Source organism: Natrix helvetica (genome assembly GCF_964273705.1).
Source record: "Natrix helvetica genome assembly, chromosome: 12".
NCBI lineage: Eukaryota > Metazoa > Chordata > Lepidosauria > Squamata > Natricidae > Natrix > Natrix helvetica.
Genome location: NC_138556.1, coordinates 7,988,483 through 8,004,443, shown reverse-complemented (window position 1 = coordinate 8,004,443; position 15,961 = coordinate 7,988,483). Strand labels below are relative to the sequence as shown.

General features: G+C 40.7%; 1 protein-coding gene across 4 annotated transcripts in view; it reads right to left on the bottom strand.

The window, feature by feature from the left end:
- The window catches only part of CHD2 (chromodomain helicase DNA binding protein 2), a 71,765-nt gene extending 56,800 nt beyond the window's left edge, over window positions 1–14,965 (bottom strand). For 3 of the 4 annotated variants that reach the window (XM_081965033.1, XM_081965035.1, XM_081965034.1), the window contains exons 1-4: window positions 14,145–14,964; window positions 13,635–13,773; window positions 1,472–1,691; window positions 859–945 (exon numbers count right to left, since the gene is read on the bottom strand). In XM_081965033.1, the coding sequence (XP_081821159.1) occupies window positions 859–945; window positions 1,472–1,691; window positions 13,635–13,696 (369 nt within the window). In that variant the 5' untranslated portion in view covers window positions 13,697–13,773; window positions 14,145–14,964. Of the gene's footprint in view, window positions 1–858; window positions 946–1,471; window positions 1,692–13,634; window positions 13,774–14,144 lie in introns of all 4 variants that reach the window. The other variant, XM_081965036.1, reaches the window with a different exon arrangement.
- Between the last annotated feature and the right edge of the window lie 996 nt (window positions 14,966–15,961).

The following is a 15,961-nucleotide window of genomic DNA, read 5'->3' as shown; positions in this document are numbered from 1 at the left end:
ACCTAAATCCATATATAGGCACCCAAGCATAAATGGACCCATTTTTAGAGGACTCCTTAACGGGAGAAGAGGGTGCCGCTTATTTTTGCAGGTGCTCGAATATAAATTTAGGTGCCTACCTTTGGACTTCTAACTTTGACATTTTCAGTCTGATTCTGAACTTTCCTGAGCCTCATTTTCTCCGTCTGTAAAAAACAGAAGGGAAAACTTGCTTACTCGCTTTGGACATCGGCCGGGGTGGGAAATATGCACACAAACAGAAAAAAAGGAGAAAAGAAAAAGAAGAAATGTGGCAGAATCGGTCACTCACAAAAGCAGCAAAGAAAAGGTGGCCAGTTCCATAACCATACTGCCCATAATACGGTTTTGGATGGAAGTGAAGAAAAGAAATGGGTTTTGATGTCTCAGCCATCAGATGAAAAAAAAAAATTAACCATCTGAACTCATCTCATGCATGGATTTTTGAAGAGAGGATTACATTTATCATATATAAAAAAGGAGGCAAAAGGTTTAACACAAAGGAACAACACAATATATATATATATATAAACACACATACTTTTACCACACATGCTTTTAAATCATGCCATCTTTCTAGAGCCTCAAAGCAGGGCTGTTCCTGCAACATCTCCTTGTTTCTTGCCATGGATTGATTGTCCAAGACTTCAATGAGGATAATATCATTTCCCATTTGGACACATAAAAGGTCCGATGGGCCCTTGGATCTTTTGACCTGGCTTCAGTTGCAGGAACAGGGCTACAGGGCTTCAGGACTGCGAAATGTAACCACCGAATAACAACTGGGCTCCTTCATTCCAAGGATGGCTTCTGCTCTTTACGGGTTTCCTCTCCCCTTACCTCATCATTTATAGTAAAACGCGAAGGCTCCTGTCTGCTACGGTTGGATCGTCTCACCCCGTAAACATCGGGATATTCTTCCCACATCTGCAAAATAAATCAAGCAGGTGTTTGTATTCCATTAAGGGACACCAAGGGCACTCAGAAAAAAAATCATCCATTCCTGGAGGTCTCCAGTGATGTAGGTTGGGCTACTTGGCTGAGCAAATTGGATGTCGGGTGCAAAGGATGGGGACCGTCTGTTAAGTTGCAGCACAGAAGATTTATTCAAGCCTCTACACAAGGATCTAGACAACTCAAGATCAATACTAAATTGGCCTCAAGAGAAGGATCAATGGAATTCAGGAGAGGTTGGACTTGGTCTGTTTGTGGGAATGTAATGATTCTAAGCTGATGACATACTTAACTCCATCCCCCAGCTCTGCCTGCTTTTCTCCTAAATTAGAACTTTCTTGGGGCATTGGGATAGAAGTCATGATGTTTTAAACCAACATTCAAAACATTATCCTCCGAAGACACACAAGCCCCTATCAAGCAAAGTTATCACCCCTTTCACCCCTCAAGTTTCCCAATTTCCCAAGTTATCCCCACTTTTAGCAAGGCAATGCCGTACTTTTTTGACATCAGCTAGCCTTTCTTTCTTGGATGCTGGTTTCTCCTTAGCTTCCAGAGGGGTCTGCCGAGATTTGGATGCCGTGGATCCGCTCTCTGATTCGGATTGACTTCCCGAAGACTCGGAACTGCTGTTGGATTCACTTCCATGTTCACTGCCTTGCTCGCTGTCTGACTGGCTCCCCGAGTCAGAACCTGAGCCCTCTTCAGACGCCGAGTGACTGTGGAGAAAAACAGTGAGATTTTGTTTACCCTCAAGGATATAGCAGGTTATCTTTTGAGCTCCCCCAAAATATGGTATGGTCTTATTATTTTCTTCTAGCAATATATCTTCACAACTAAGTGGACTTCATTATCTTGGTCGTCATACTTCCATCATAAAATTTATTATTTATTTACTTTTATGTAAAAAAATTATATTGCCACCTCTCGCACAGGGCGACTCGAAGTGATTTACTGGCATCCATATTTTTGTGGGATCTGCTTCACGCTTTCCCCAATGCAGAGGAAGTTAACTGACCTGAAAATTATAGCTTATCTCTTTTTGGGGATTGAGGAAGAGGAGGACACTCAGGTTTGGAAAGCTCATCTACCGACCAGCTGAGCCATTTTAGAGGTTTCAAATGTGCTAGGTCAGTTTTGGCGAAACCTTTCGGCACCGAGTGCTGAAATGTGAGCATGTGCCGGAAACCAGTGTGCCTGTGCGCGCTGGGAAGCTGAGCTTCCGGTTTCTGGCACACATGTGCACACAAAGACCAGCTGGCGAGTACGCATGTGCGTGCCAGAAACAGGAAGCTTAGCTTCCCAGCGTGCACATGGGTGCCGGGGAGCTGCTCTTCCAGTTTCTGGTGCTCCCGCATGCATGAAGACCAACGGACAATGGCTGGCATGCCCGGAGATATGACTCTGTGTGCCACTTCCGGCATGCATGCCATAGGTTCGCCATCATGGTGCTAGGTTTACACTACATGTTAACACACAGAGATCTCCAGAAACACACCCATGTATTCACTTCTTGGATGAATTATGATATAAGCAGTTGATTTTTCTGGAGGAACCTTCTCTGGTCAAGTCTAATAATCACAAAGTCCAGAAAGAAGGAGAAATCAAGAGTTTTTGATATTCCAGGATCTCTGTGATCATAAGGTTTTGTAGGAAGAGGCCAGGTTCCTGAAAGCTCTACCATCCAGAGTCATCTCAGTGTATAAGACGGAAACCGGGTCCATAAAAAGTACTAGAAATCCAGCAATATTGTCTTACGTCTGTTGCACGAACCAAATCACGTTACTATTATATGATTTATTTCTTTGGACACTACAAGTCATGTGCATGCAGCAACTAAGTTTTGTGAAGCTGGGTTTCATGTGTTGTGAGAAGATCCTGCAGTTTCTGCGACAAAAAGCCCATAAGATTGCAGGGTTTATGGAAAAGGACCATGCCAAGCAACCAGCCCTAACAATTGCCCTTGCCACTCCACCTCAGATGATGTGCATCGCTTCAGTAACTTCATTGCCAATTCTAAGGCTGTTTGCTGGACTAGTTTCACATTAGTCTGGTTTTATTCAATTTTAGTCCATTTTCCCCCCACGGGGCTCCTTGCCATTCATTACTAGAGCTGACTGATCATTTGCATTTTCAGCTAACAAGGTGTTGCTGTCAACCACAGAGAGGCCGATGCTTCTTCCTCTGATTTTAAAACCACATTCAAAGTGGGTTATAAAACAGCCTGCTCTAAATGTTACTCGATACAAAACAATAGCAATAAAAGCTAAAAGGCTAAGCCGCTGGAGATAAATCAGCAATAATACCAAAGTATAAGGTAGGGCTAAATTTATAGGCATGGATTAGGCCAGGCTGTTTCTTACAACTATTAAAAGCAGCAGTTTTTCTCTTGCCTTAAGTGGATTTCATCAAGAAAAGAATCTGGTAAAGTCCCTTCAAAAAGAAAAAGAAAAATACCTTGGATGAGTCAATTAATTCAGTGGTAGGAACTGGACTGAAGAATTTTTTAAAAAGAAAGAAACTCTCCCAGGTTTTATCTTGTGGTAAAAAGGCAGTAATTCCAGAAGCAGATCTCTGAGCCGAGCACATGACACAATCGCTTGGTATGTCCTGCAAGCGCATCAGAGCCTTTGTTTTGCTTTAAAAGGCGTGAAAAGCAAAACATGGAAAAAAGCAACGGAGTGACATGAAAATGCATTTCTTTCGGAAACTGGCAGAGGGCAGCAAGAAAGCAGGAGAGAGCAAGCTTTGGGCCTGCAGTCGGGATCCATTTTGAAAACATGATCTGTGAATAAGCCACCATTTTACGGCCCTCCCTGCATCGCTCTCTCTTGAGCAATTCCAAACAGAAAAAGAAAGTCATTTATTTAAAAGCAACCTGAGGTAGAAGAAGTTCGGAAAATGCCGGGGCTTAAAAACAAAAAGGGTTGCCCAAACAGAGCGAAGGTTTCACCTTTCTTTTCAGGGGGGAAAAAAGGAAAAGGCTCTATTTAGGATTCAGACACTTGAATGAACACAACAAAAAACAAAGCAAAGCAAAAACAAAACAGCCAGCCTTTAAGCTTTCTTGAGCAAGGAGGAAGTGTGTTACATGATAACTAAATTGAACTGAATAAAGTTTACCTGTCCTGCCTCTAGATATTTTATAAAAGAGCTGGAAGGGACCCGGGAGGTCGTCTAGTCCAACCCCCTGCTCAAGCAAGGAGGCCCTATAGCATTTCAGACAAGTGCCTGTCTAGTCTATTCTTAAAAACCAAAAGTGGTGAAGCACCTACAACTTCCAAAGGCAAAAAAGGACTTTAGCATTTGCTTTTGTTGTTGTTTCTGATTAGGGAAGGGGGAAAAACGGCCCAGGTTTTGTGGCCTTTTAGTCTGAGGTAAAAACTACCAGGGTTTTTTTCCCTTATGTTAACACACAGTACAATCCTAGCGTTATCCATGCTGCCAGCTGGTTCTTCACATCTTGTAGCCCTGAAGTGGGGACAAGGCTTGTAGGCAGGGTGGATAAAAATCAATGATTTAAAAATAATATTTTTTAAAAAAAAATTGTTTACATTTGTTTGTTTGGATTTATATGCCGCCCTTCTCCAAAAGGACTCAGGGCGGCATACAACATTAAAAAACACACATCTCAAAAGTTTTAAAAAAATTAAATCCATATCCCAAAAACAAACCGAATTTAAAAGACAATACATTTAAAATAAGTTAAAATTAACAGGCCAGGCCGGCTTACTGGAAAAGCCAACTTTTTAGGGCGCGTCGGAAGGACCGGATTTAAATCGGATTTCTTTAAATTTTCATTAAAATTTATTTTAATAAAAATGCTTTTGGGAGTCAAAATCTAATTAAAGTTTTCTATTTAAGATACATTCATAATTTAGTTTATTCAGCATGAAATGGAGCTTAGTGATGTAGCATGAGGAGGCTGCATATTCTGCCATATTGGGGACTGTTCAGTGACTCAACAGAGTATCAGAGACGCTGTGGGGCAGAGATGACAATTGCTCTTCAAAAATGACGATTTAAACCGAGTTGATTTAAATCAAGGCTTTTTACTAGTGATTTAAATCGATTTGCTTTAAATCTAATCCACCCTGTTTATAGGCCTCGCTTCTACTAATCTTTAAAGCCTTAGTAAGACCACAGCTAGAGTACTGCATCCTGTTTGTGTGGTGTCAGAAAAAGAGCTGGAAGGGACCTGGGAGGTCATCTAGTCCAACCCCCTGCTCAAGCAGGAGACCCTATAGCACTTCAGACAAGTGGCTGTCTAGTCTATTCTTAAAAACCAAAAGTGGTGAAGCACCTACAACTTCCAAAGGCAAAAATGACTTGAAAAAGATGTGGAGACTCTAGAAAAAGTGCAGAGAAGAGCAACCAGGAGGATTAGGGGACTGGAGGCTAAAACATATGAAGAACGGTTACAGGAACCGTTAGGGCAATGCTAGTCTAGTGAAGAGAAGGACCAGGGGAGACATGATAGGGGGGAATGCATCTTGAGCCTGTGTCAATGGCCATGCCCCCCCCGACCACGCCCCCCCCCCACCTGCCCTCTGAGGTCAAACACAACCTGATGTGGCCTTCAACAAAATTGAGTTTGACACCCCTGATGTATGGAATTATACCTAAGGATAAGAGGCAGGAAGACTTCACACAATATGCTGGCATATTTGAGACTATTCATTGAAGTTATTTTATTCACTTTGGATGCCATCCAGTTCTTCATATTGTCCAAGTCAACATTGTTTAGCTTAGGGTTCAAAGTGTTTGACAATCTGAACAATTAGACTTATTCAATGAATTGTAGTTTAACTATGGACTAGTGGGCTGTATGAAACCACCAGAGACACAAAAGCTAACTGTCTATTTAACTCCAGGTACAAACGCTAAACAAGAAGAATGTGGCTCATTTAATATCAACACATCCATTTTTGTCACTAAGGGTCTTCTTTAAATTTCTCCTTGAAAAGAAATCTATGTTGTTATGTGAGAAATGTGTGAGCTTTGCCCCATTTTATGACTTTTCTTGCCACATTTATTAAGTGAACCGCTGCAATAGTTCACTTGTTAAATTAGTCACACGGTTGTTAAGTGAATCTGACTTCCCCCTTGACTTTGCTTGTCAGAAGATCACAAAAGGAGGATCACGTGGTCCCAGCAACCATCATAGTCAGTTGCCAAGCATTCAAATTTGCATGACCATGGGGATGTTGCAATAGTCAGAAATGTGAAAAATGGTCATAAGTCATTTTTTTCAGTGCTTTTGTACCTTTGAATGGTCACTAAATGAATTGTGGTAAGTTGAGGACTACCTGTACTTTTAAAAAAAGCTGATTGATTTATCTCAGGTTTGCCAGGCACGAGGCCAAGCCACGCTTCACAGACGCGTGAGGAAGCAAAACAGCTTGCTTGCTTCCTTCTTCTTCCTGCAGAATCTGAGGAAACTCTTGGCACTAAACCAACTACATAACAAATTGTATCTACCAACTCCAAAACGGTCTTGGGATGTCCCCTAAAACACACGGATGTGGAGTTCCCCTTTTGACTGCTGCTCACAGGGGATATCTATGCCTAAACACCAACCTGACCTCTGGGTATGTTTCAGACCCACACCTGTGACTTTGTAGCAACAAGGCCTCAGGCTGTGGCACATGGATGCAGCACAAACTCAAAAAGTTTTGGTAAGCCACATCTGTGGAAAAAAGCCATTTAAAGTATAAGTATAAATCTTTATTACGGTTGGAGACCAGCAATACAAAGCCATTTAAAAGAGCTTTCCTCACTTCCTTAGAGCTCAGTATCAAAATGATTATCTTATTCTTCTAAGCACTGACATCTCTGGAAATTCCCCACAAAGGGGGGAGTGGGTGTCAACCAGGAGACGTTTATCCAAGCTTGTTCCGTAAAAGCCTCCATCAAATTTAGCTCGACCCACCCACAGAGCAGCTGGTTTCTTGTAACACACCACATCCATCATTGTCAAAGGGACACCCTGTTTGGCTTCATCCGTGATGGCAATCCAACCAATTGTGGGATGTTGTGTAAGACCAACCAGTTATGGTTTAATGACTTCATTATATGACTTAGCACAATGTGTGAACTGGATCCCTTAGCTTTGGGAAGAGGGTGTAGATATGTTTATTTTAAAAACCAACCATTAGCAAATATATCCTTCCTCAAATTTCCCTTAGATAATCTATCCTGCTTTATATCGCGCTCATGAATCAAAAGTAAAACTATCTTCTAGAAGGCCATTATACATATTATATTTCAAACTGTATAGTCAGTGGAAGCTATGCACCGATACATCAAAGCTTCTACTTCCAATCCTGCACCATGACTTAAGTATCAAGCCCAACTTCATGCATTGCACCCTGGTTTGAAATTTCAAAAAAAAATTTAGCGGCCTGCGTTTGAGGTGTGACGAGGATGAATGACACCAGGAATATCCCATCCCCTGACTAAGATCTCTCAGAAACCCCATAGGCTGGGACCTCAATTCAACTTCTCAAAACATAGGATGGATATTGGGGGATTATTTCAATTTCAGAAGAACTAGGTTATTTTGAATCTATTTTATATTTGTTTTGTTTCAACCATTTTTTTTTCCTCCCTGTGTTTATTCATGAGGGGTGCTAATTTCCGGAAGACTTTTCTTCAAACAGCACTAAAACAAATAACTAAAGCACAGAGAAATACACAAAGTAACATTTAAAAGGTTGAAAAGAAACAGTGTCACTTGAAACCAAATCAAGATGGTATTGAAATGCACCAGGATTTTCATTTCCTTTGAATTCTTTTTGTAAGAGTTTCAGCATAGCCATAAATCTTACCGTTTCCATCAATCACAGCCCGTACAATCCGTTTCAAGTGAGATGAAAATTGTTAATTTTGAAATTAATGAGAATATTAATTAAAAGAGCAAGTGACAAGCGTATCTCTTGAAATCAAAACAATGAGCTTCCAAGATAAAATGCAGAATTTGTCAGCTGCCTTGTGTGCAAAATGTTCTACTTTTTGAAGTCATCTCTCTATAAATTGTTTCATTTGAACTCTTCATCCAAAATAGCTGAAAGGCACTAACCACTTTATGCAATATAGATGCTTTTTGGAGTTTTGAAAATCGATCTCCAAAAAAAATAAATGTACCCCTTTTAGAAAAATCCATTTTTAATGAAAGAAGCATTTCAAAGAGATGCAAAGCAAGTGAAACTGAGATGAAGGAAAAAGATCTATACTTTAAAGGAGATTTTCCCATCTTCTAAGGGTTTTCTGTGCAAGATGGACTACGGATTCTATCAACTTCAAACAAAGTGAAAAGATTATGGAATAACACCTGGCTTGAAAAATTAAGATAGCTTACAAATGAACTTCAAATGATATAAGCTAGCTAGAGCAGACTATTTTTTTCCTCTTTAGGAAATTAAATCCATGGGTTGACCTGCTCTTATGATTAGCAAAGATAGGTCTCTTCCAGGAGAAGCAAGAAGAATCCATAAATCACATTTGAGCGATAATGAAGATAACAATAGGGAAATCATAAGAGCAAATAAGATAAAAGTAGTGTTTCAGCATTCCAAAACTTATTCCCCTTAGCTAAATGAAGTATCTTTCCTGCAGACTCTCTTGCTAAGATGTACACAGGAAGAGATCTGTTGCCTTGAAAGCATCAGCTTTTTGCAGGAACGCCACATTTCTGTAGGAGCACCGAGATTCAATTTGGCAGAATACTTTGGAATTAGCAAGAGGACAATACTAAATACTGTACTACAATCCCTGGGTGTCGAGCAACAAAACCCAGGCTGTTTGAAAGTACATCATGATTGGAGCCAATTAAATTAATTAAAATAGCAAGTGCCAAGCACATCTGTAAGATAAAAACAATGAGCTTCCAAGATAAAATGCAGAATTTGTCAGCTGTCTTGTCTGCAAAATGTTCTACTTTTTAATGTCATCTCTCTATAAATAGTGTTTCATTTGAACTCTCATAAAACCATCCAGGGGCTCCAGATGATAGGGAATGGAATCTATTCTCCCTCTTATGTACATTCAGCCTTCAGAAATCCAGGGTTAAAGATTTACTCATTGAATATTGCCTTCTTCCTCCCTCTCCCCTAATCATACATACCAAAAGGTGAGACATTTCCCTCCCTCCTTTTTAGGGTTAAATCTCCTAAATGGGCAAGGGGGTGGGGGAGGGATGAACCTTGTTGACTTGCAAAGCAGCGAGATGTCACCCACACTAAAAGTGTTGGAACAAGATATCACAGGATGAAATCATGCACAGAAATGTACGGGCTGAACTGCAGCTAAAGCTTTTGAGGACTAAACCAGTTTAGACTTCTTCAAGTCTGCCTGTTTGAGTGTGTCTGTGAATGTGTGTGTGTGTGTGTGTGTGTCCTTGTGCGTGTGAACGTTTCTATTATTCCTTCAGGAAATGATCCGTGCCTCAAGAGAAAAGGGCATTTCCGAAACCTGGGTCTTCAAAATATTCTAATCCATTTCTTCATTGCGTAAATACTGTTCATAAACACGTTGGCACGCTTTCTCCAGATTTTGCACGAGTGTGCTGGCAAATTATATACACTTTCTCTACCGTTCTTTCACAATCCTTCTGTAATTTAGCACCGTTTAATGATTTGGCAGCTGACAAGGACAGGGGCTAGCTTTTAAGATGCCCCCCCCCCCCATCCACTCCCAAACAGAAGAAGGCACAAAGAAATTTGCACAGATTGCTAATCCTTCAGCTGCTTTCTTTCCCTCTTCCAAACCCAGGACTGGCAGCGGCTTGTTCTCTCAATCTCTCTCTCTCTCTCTGGCTGCCTGAGCAAGCCGAAAAGCCTCAATAGCCAGAGGAGGGAGGCTGGAAGGGATGTGCATGGGAGGCGCAAGGGAGGCGACGTCATTGTGAAGGCAGGACTGCAGCATCTCTGGACCCGCCTCTTAGCAAGTGAGACGGCAGCCAACCACAGCCCGCGTCCAACCCAAGATGGCCTTTGAACTCTCCACCAACTTCCTGCTGAGGTTTTTTTTTTCCACCCCTCTTTAAAAAAAAAAAAAGAGTACACAGTGCAATGCAGTATGTGTCTGTCAGCCTCTGCGGCACAAAGGAACAGCCATTTTGTGACAATCCAGCCCTGCAGTGAAAATGCCTAAATGCTTTCTTCTTTTCGTACTCCTCCATTCTCATTCCCCACTGCCCGAGAGAAACAGCTGGCATCGGGTAGAATGTCAGCAATCCTCAAGTCTCCAAACCTCACCCTCTCCTCCCTCTGCCTGCCTTGGGCTTTGCCTCCCACTTTAAATAATCCTCCTTTGTGCAGAGGGTTGCTTCATAAAATGGCTGCCACTGGCTGAGCATTTAGTGGGAGCCAAGGCTGCGTGAAGGTGGCAGAGGAAAGTGCTTGCAGGAGACTACCCCCAGGACCTCAACTGGGAGATGAGCATGCATTTAGCAGTCAGGGTGCGACCCTGCATTGTCTCAAGGCATTGGAGAAGCAGACAAAAACAGAAGACCTTATCCTTCATATAACCCGAAGAGAAGAGTCCTTATCATCTTATGCTTGGACCAGTCCAAGGCATCTGACCCAACACTGGTTATTATGGTGTAAGCCAGGCCAGTCATGCTAACTACAACCTCATACCGAATTCAGACTTAAGAGCTGAAAACTAATATTTTGGGGCGAGAATGAGAATGCAGTCCGGGGTGAATGCTTGGATACAATTTCTAGCATGAACTTTTATAAATATGGAGAGGCCAGTACTTTCAATATCTGAGGTTTATATATTTCTAGCAGAAGCTCCTTATTTACTTTGCAATGACAATACATATGGGCATTCTTGTCCTTGCTTTTCAGAGCAGGTGAAAAATCTTCATTTAAACAGAACTTTTGATTAACGCAACAAGACGCAGCACGCTTACAAGTTCAGCCCATGGTGGTGCGCCCCTTGCACAGGCTGGACAAATTAATTTAAAATTTTAATTCAGGGTTGCCTTTCTGCTCCTCCAATGGTACCATGTTTCCATTGTGCATTTCACACCGTGAACCCCTTCAGAAAAAGCACTGCTAGAAAGTGATGTAGAAATGCAATCCATTAACGGTACGAATGTGTTTTTTGTGGCTCTGATGAAGCATCCTAAAACCAGTGTCTTTGGAGTCGAGGCTTTGCATCCATTTTTTTTAGGACTTGATACATTCCATCTTGAATATGAATTCTGTTTTAGAAGAAAAGTAACGGCATTTTTAAAAAAAACAACTCAACATTCTTGGTGGACTATCTCAGATGTTTTGCTTGCAACACCTAAAGTACCTTCCTGCCATATTTAAACTTTAGTGAAAAGGCTTGGTCATGCTCAGTTAGTTAAAACAATCTTCCAGGATTAGAAAAAGTTAATGTTGACCATTTGTAACATACCAGGTTGTAGATAAGGTGTGTCAAACGCACGATGACACATTGTTGTCATGTGACGTAGCACAACTTTTTCCCCTTTCGCTAAACGGGGTGGGGGGTGGACATGGACGTGGCCAGCTCCTGACGCGTCTGGCCCGCGGGCCACAAGTTGACACCCCTGTGGTAGATGAACATGGATGCGAAGCTCACCTCAGCAAGCTGTGAAATGGGGGAGGTTAATGGAACTTTTACGTCAATAAAGCACACCTGACCAAATATTCCCAGGAAAAATGGGTTCTTTGGATGTTTGTATTTATAAGGAAGTGGAAGGCACTTAGAATGGTTTTTTTTTGACAGTGCATGGTAAAGAAACGTTGTTGTTTTTTCTAAAATTTACATTTGTTACACCCATCTTTTAAGTGTATCTGGCCCCCACCCAACTTCACACCCATCTCAAACAAATGAGGTCACAAATGGATTGGGTGCTGTTCTATCCACAGTCTTACAGACAGGAAGTTTCAAATGCAATGTACACAGAACTTCCAGGCTGTCTTGCTAAACCAATTTCTGCACAAACATACCTTTAACTCCCCCTCCACACACACACACACAAAAGTTCATTTTACACAGTATGTAGAGTAGTTGCAGTTCAGAAAACAAGTTTACAACAGAAACTTTCAAGCAAGGGTGAGCTATGCTTTCACAGTTCATGTGAACTGTGTGCTGCTAATACAATGAGTGTCTTATTTTAATTCAGTTGGGTATTAACATTTTGCTTGATGTAGTACTCCTTTATTACCAAGAAAGCAAAACTTCAAGTGTGAATGTTATGCAAATAATGTACCCAAGAGAATAGAAGGGGGAAAGGTAAAAGGGCTGGTTAAATTAAACTCTTATCATTCAACTCAGTCCTGTTGTTTGCAATAGATAGTTGTTCTCATCAGTGTTGAATCTCTTCCTTCAATTTGTGAAAAAAAAAAAGAATGAATTACGTTGTTTTAATGTGGATATTGGCATGATAATTTCAAAACCAACTTTTTAACAACGCCAGCAATTTGACTTTTACCACTGTCTTTTGGAGTTGAGCGTCAAAGATTTGAAAAATGTGCAATAAAAAACAAAAACAAATTCTTTTTGTCTTTTTCTGAGAATCAAAGCAGCTTTTCCAGCATCCAAAAATCATGGTTCAATCCATATAGATTTTAAAATTTAAGTGCCCTCTTCCATTGTACTTGTTACATCAAAGGCTTTCCTGACAAAAGGCATTATTTCAAATGGCAATATATATAATGGATTGAGAAACAGAGCTCATAAAGTATCATGTGCATTTTATAATTATAAAAACATTCAAAACCTGAAAAGGAATACGAATAATAAGCCAAGGAAAGATCAATAAACACATTGCAAAAATATTAGAATCCTCATAAGATAACTATTAGTTTCCATCAAAGTATGGTCAATATAATATAGAAACAAAAACAATAACAATAAATATCCTTCTGCTTCCCTTATAAATATCAGCATATATATATTCAGCATCAAAATATGCATTTAAAATAGACATGCACAGAACCTAAGATTCCAAGAAATTATGTCTTAAGATAACATCTTTTTGTAAAAAAAAAAAAAAAAGCAAACCCCATCAATAAGAAAGCTTGGAAACACAGTATCAAAATATCCTAAAATGCTAAAATAGTATCAAAGTTCCTTATGCCCAACTGAATATACAAACAAGGAGGATCAAGCAAACACACATATTCTTTTTTAAATTTTAAAATAAACATTTTTTCATTCATAAAACTTTCTCTAGTTTCTGATTTACAAATACCATCAGGCTTCTGTCAGGCCTTCAACTTGAAGTTTAAACTCCACAAATTCTTCAAAGAAAAAAATCCCTTGTATATAAAAATGGTGCAATGCAGCAGTGGGAACAAGGTCATTTTTCACAGCACAAAACCCCACAAAAAGCAAAATTTAGCAGCTGAAACTGCATAATATACAGGGTTCCATCTGTGTAAAGGTGCTTTACTTTTTAAGTAGAGCTTGGGGCCTTTCAGTCACACCACAAGTTTCAGAAATTGTTATCAAAAAAAAAAAAAAAAAAAAGACCAGGGTGTGGCATATAAGCAGTCTCAAGGTCATTTTATAAGAAAAGAATCAAAAGCCCTGAAATATATTTATTTCTATTATCAATGATGGTAAGTCAAAGCTGTCAAAAGGTTAACAGTTGCTAGGAATAATTTTTAAAAAAAATAAAAGTTGAGAGATCATACCTCGATGCATGGCTGTGGACTGAACCCTCCTCTCCTTGGCTTTTGTCCGTATTCCTCAACATCTTTCAATTCTTAAAATGTTAAGGGAAAGGTAGAAGGATGGCTGGATTTGGGCTGAAGTCCTGTGCCCAGGTATTTACTGTCAAAAGTTGAAAGAAAGGTAAGCTCCCACTTGGCTTTGAGGTTTCAACAAGCAAGAACAAAAAGTCCCGACGCTGCGAAGCTTTCTTAGAACAATAATACAGAAGGGGGACATCAGCACGGTAAAAAAAACAAATAAAAATATTTTATCTTTTTATCTTTTAAAAAACGCGAAGGAAACACAGCCCTGGGGAGCATCCTACAAAACTTTCCCGAAGTCACCCTGGAAGCAAGTATTCTCGGTATTTTATTGCGTCATTCCAGGATCGTTGAAAATCGGTCGAAGGGGAAAAAAGGGGGGAAAAACCCCTAAGTATTGAAAAAGGGGCAAAATCCCCCCTTTAAAAAGGATAGTCATCGCCTACCTACCTGAGCCAGGCTCCAACGCCAGCCCCGACCCGGTTTCTAGTCGTGGGAAAACATTCGCTTCCGAACGTTCCAAACGCAACGCAGGAGGGGGGAAAAATCCGCTTTCTTTTGCAAAATAACACATCCGAAAATTAATCCACACGATCCCGCAATTGTTTAATCGCCATCGGCGATCATTGAAAGCCGTAAAGGAATATTTTCAAAAAAGAGAGAGGAAAAAAAAAGATCCGGAGGAAAAAGCTCATTAGGAGAGCGCACAAAAATGGAGGTACGCCATGGCTTCCAAGCTGGGAAAAACAACGACCTGGGCTGTTTCTTTCTAACCAGGCGAAGGGAGAGAGAAAAAAGAGTCCCCCCTAAAGCTCCTTTTCTGCCCGAAAAACGCACGGTCCCCCTTGCACCGGCCTCCACAAGAGACCAGGGGCCGCAGGAGCCCCTTGAGGACGCCCAAAAGTTACACAAAGTTGCGCAAAAGTGGCGGAGGAGAGGGGGGGAGGAAAGGCAGGAGGCTCAGCGCGCTCTCCAAGGCACAGCCGCCATCTAGAGCTTTCTTCCCAGCTCTGAGCTCTGCCTTTGATTGACACTCTCTACATTTACCCCACAACTCAGGTGATGTACCATAGACCCACCCCTTCATTTCCACCCAAAAAGAAAAAAGAAAAAAGAAGGGAGCCTCCATCTAAAGGGAGCTGACTCCCCATCACTACTATCTCCAGCCAACTCCCCATCTGTGGAGGGGGCAACTTAACTCCATCTGGTTCAGACACCCTTTCTAAGCCAAAAGGGAAATTATTGGTTGCTTTTGTTGGAAGAGGGCTGGCTTACATTTATGTCCTTGGATTAAAATGACTTCCTCCCTGGACAGGAAGTGGTGGCACAAAGGGCCATTTTGGAGGAAGGAAAATGGGACTTGGGGCTCCTGGATGAGCATTGGTAGGGTAGATGGGTCGGCAAGCACCCCAATGGGTAATTTCAGTAGAAGTCATCTCTTTCAATGGTTCTACTTGGTTATGGCAATCTGTTGGTTCTAAGCCATTAATTGTAGAATTCCAAATAGAAACAAAAGTTTTGTGTATCAGCCCCTCAAAACTCAATGGCGCCTCCCTAGTGGTTCTATCTGGAAGGGGCAAAATCAGATCCATTGTGTTTAGGTCATCTGGTACCAAGATAGTTGTTAAAAGAAACCCATGTCAACTGGTCTACATAAAGACCATACACTGATCTTGGGATGTAGTTGAATTATAACAATTTTTCCGGATAAGCGGAACCGCAGCGCCAAATATCAATATTAGCAAAATCGCTTGCAACTCATGAGCACAGATAAAACAAGCATTCTGTCTTAACCATTTCCATACTTGAAGTGTTAGGGTTTTATCATGACCCCTAATATCTGGACAAAGGTCTTGATCTAGAGCCAGAGACAATCAACATGAATCACAAATTCTACTACTTATAGTTAGCCATCATTTGTCATTTCTCCATATTTTGGTCCAAAAAAAGGTCCAAATCACTCTAAGTGAACAATCTGATAGCAAAGTAGTTAACGCAGTTGCCCAATTACAGAGATTTGGAAAGTGGTCAATTAATACCATTATTCACACCAGTTTTTAAAACAAAATTAGATATACAAGAAATTCCATTAGCCTAGAATTAAGCCACCAATGAAGCAACAGACACATCTAAAGATGGCATAAATGGCCAACTACCCACATTTCTTCAAAAGCATGATTACTCCTGTCAATAAAGTCAACATCACACATTAATTTTGCATTTTAGATACATTTCCATCAATATTTTTTGTACATCAGTATGTCACT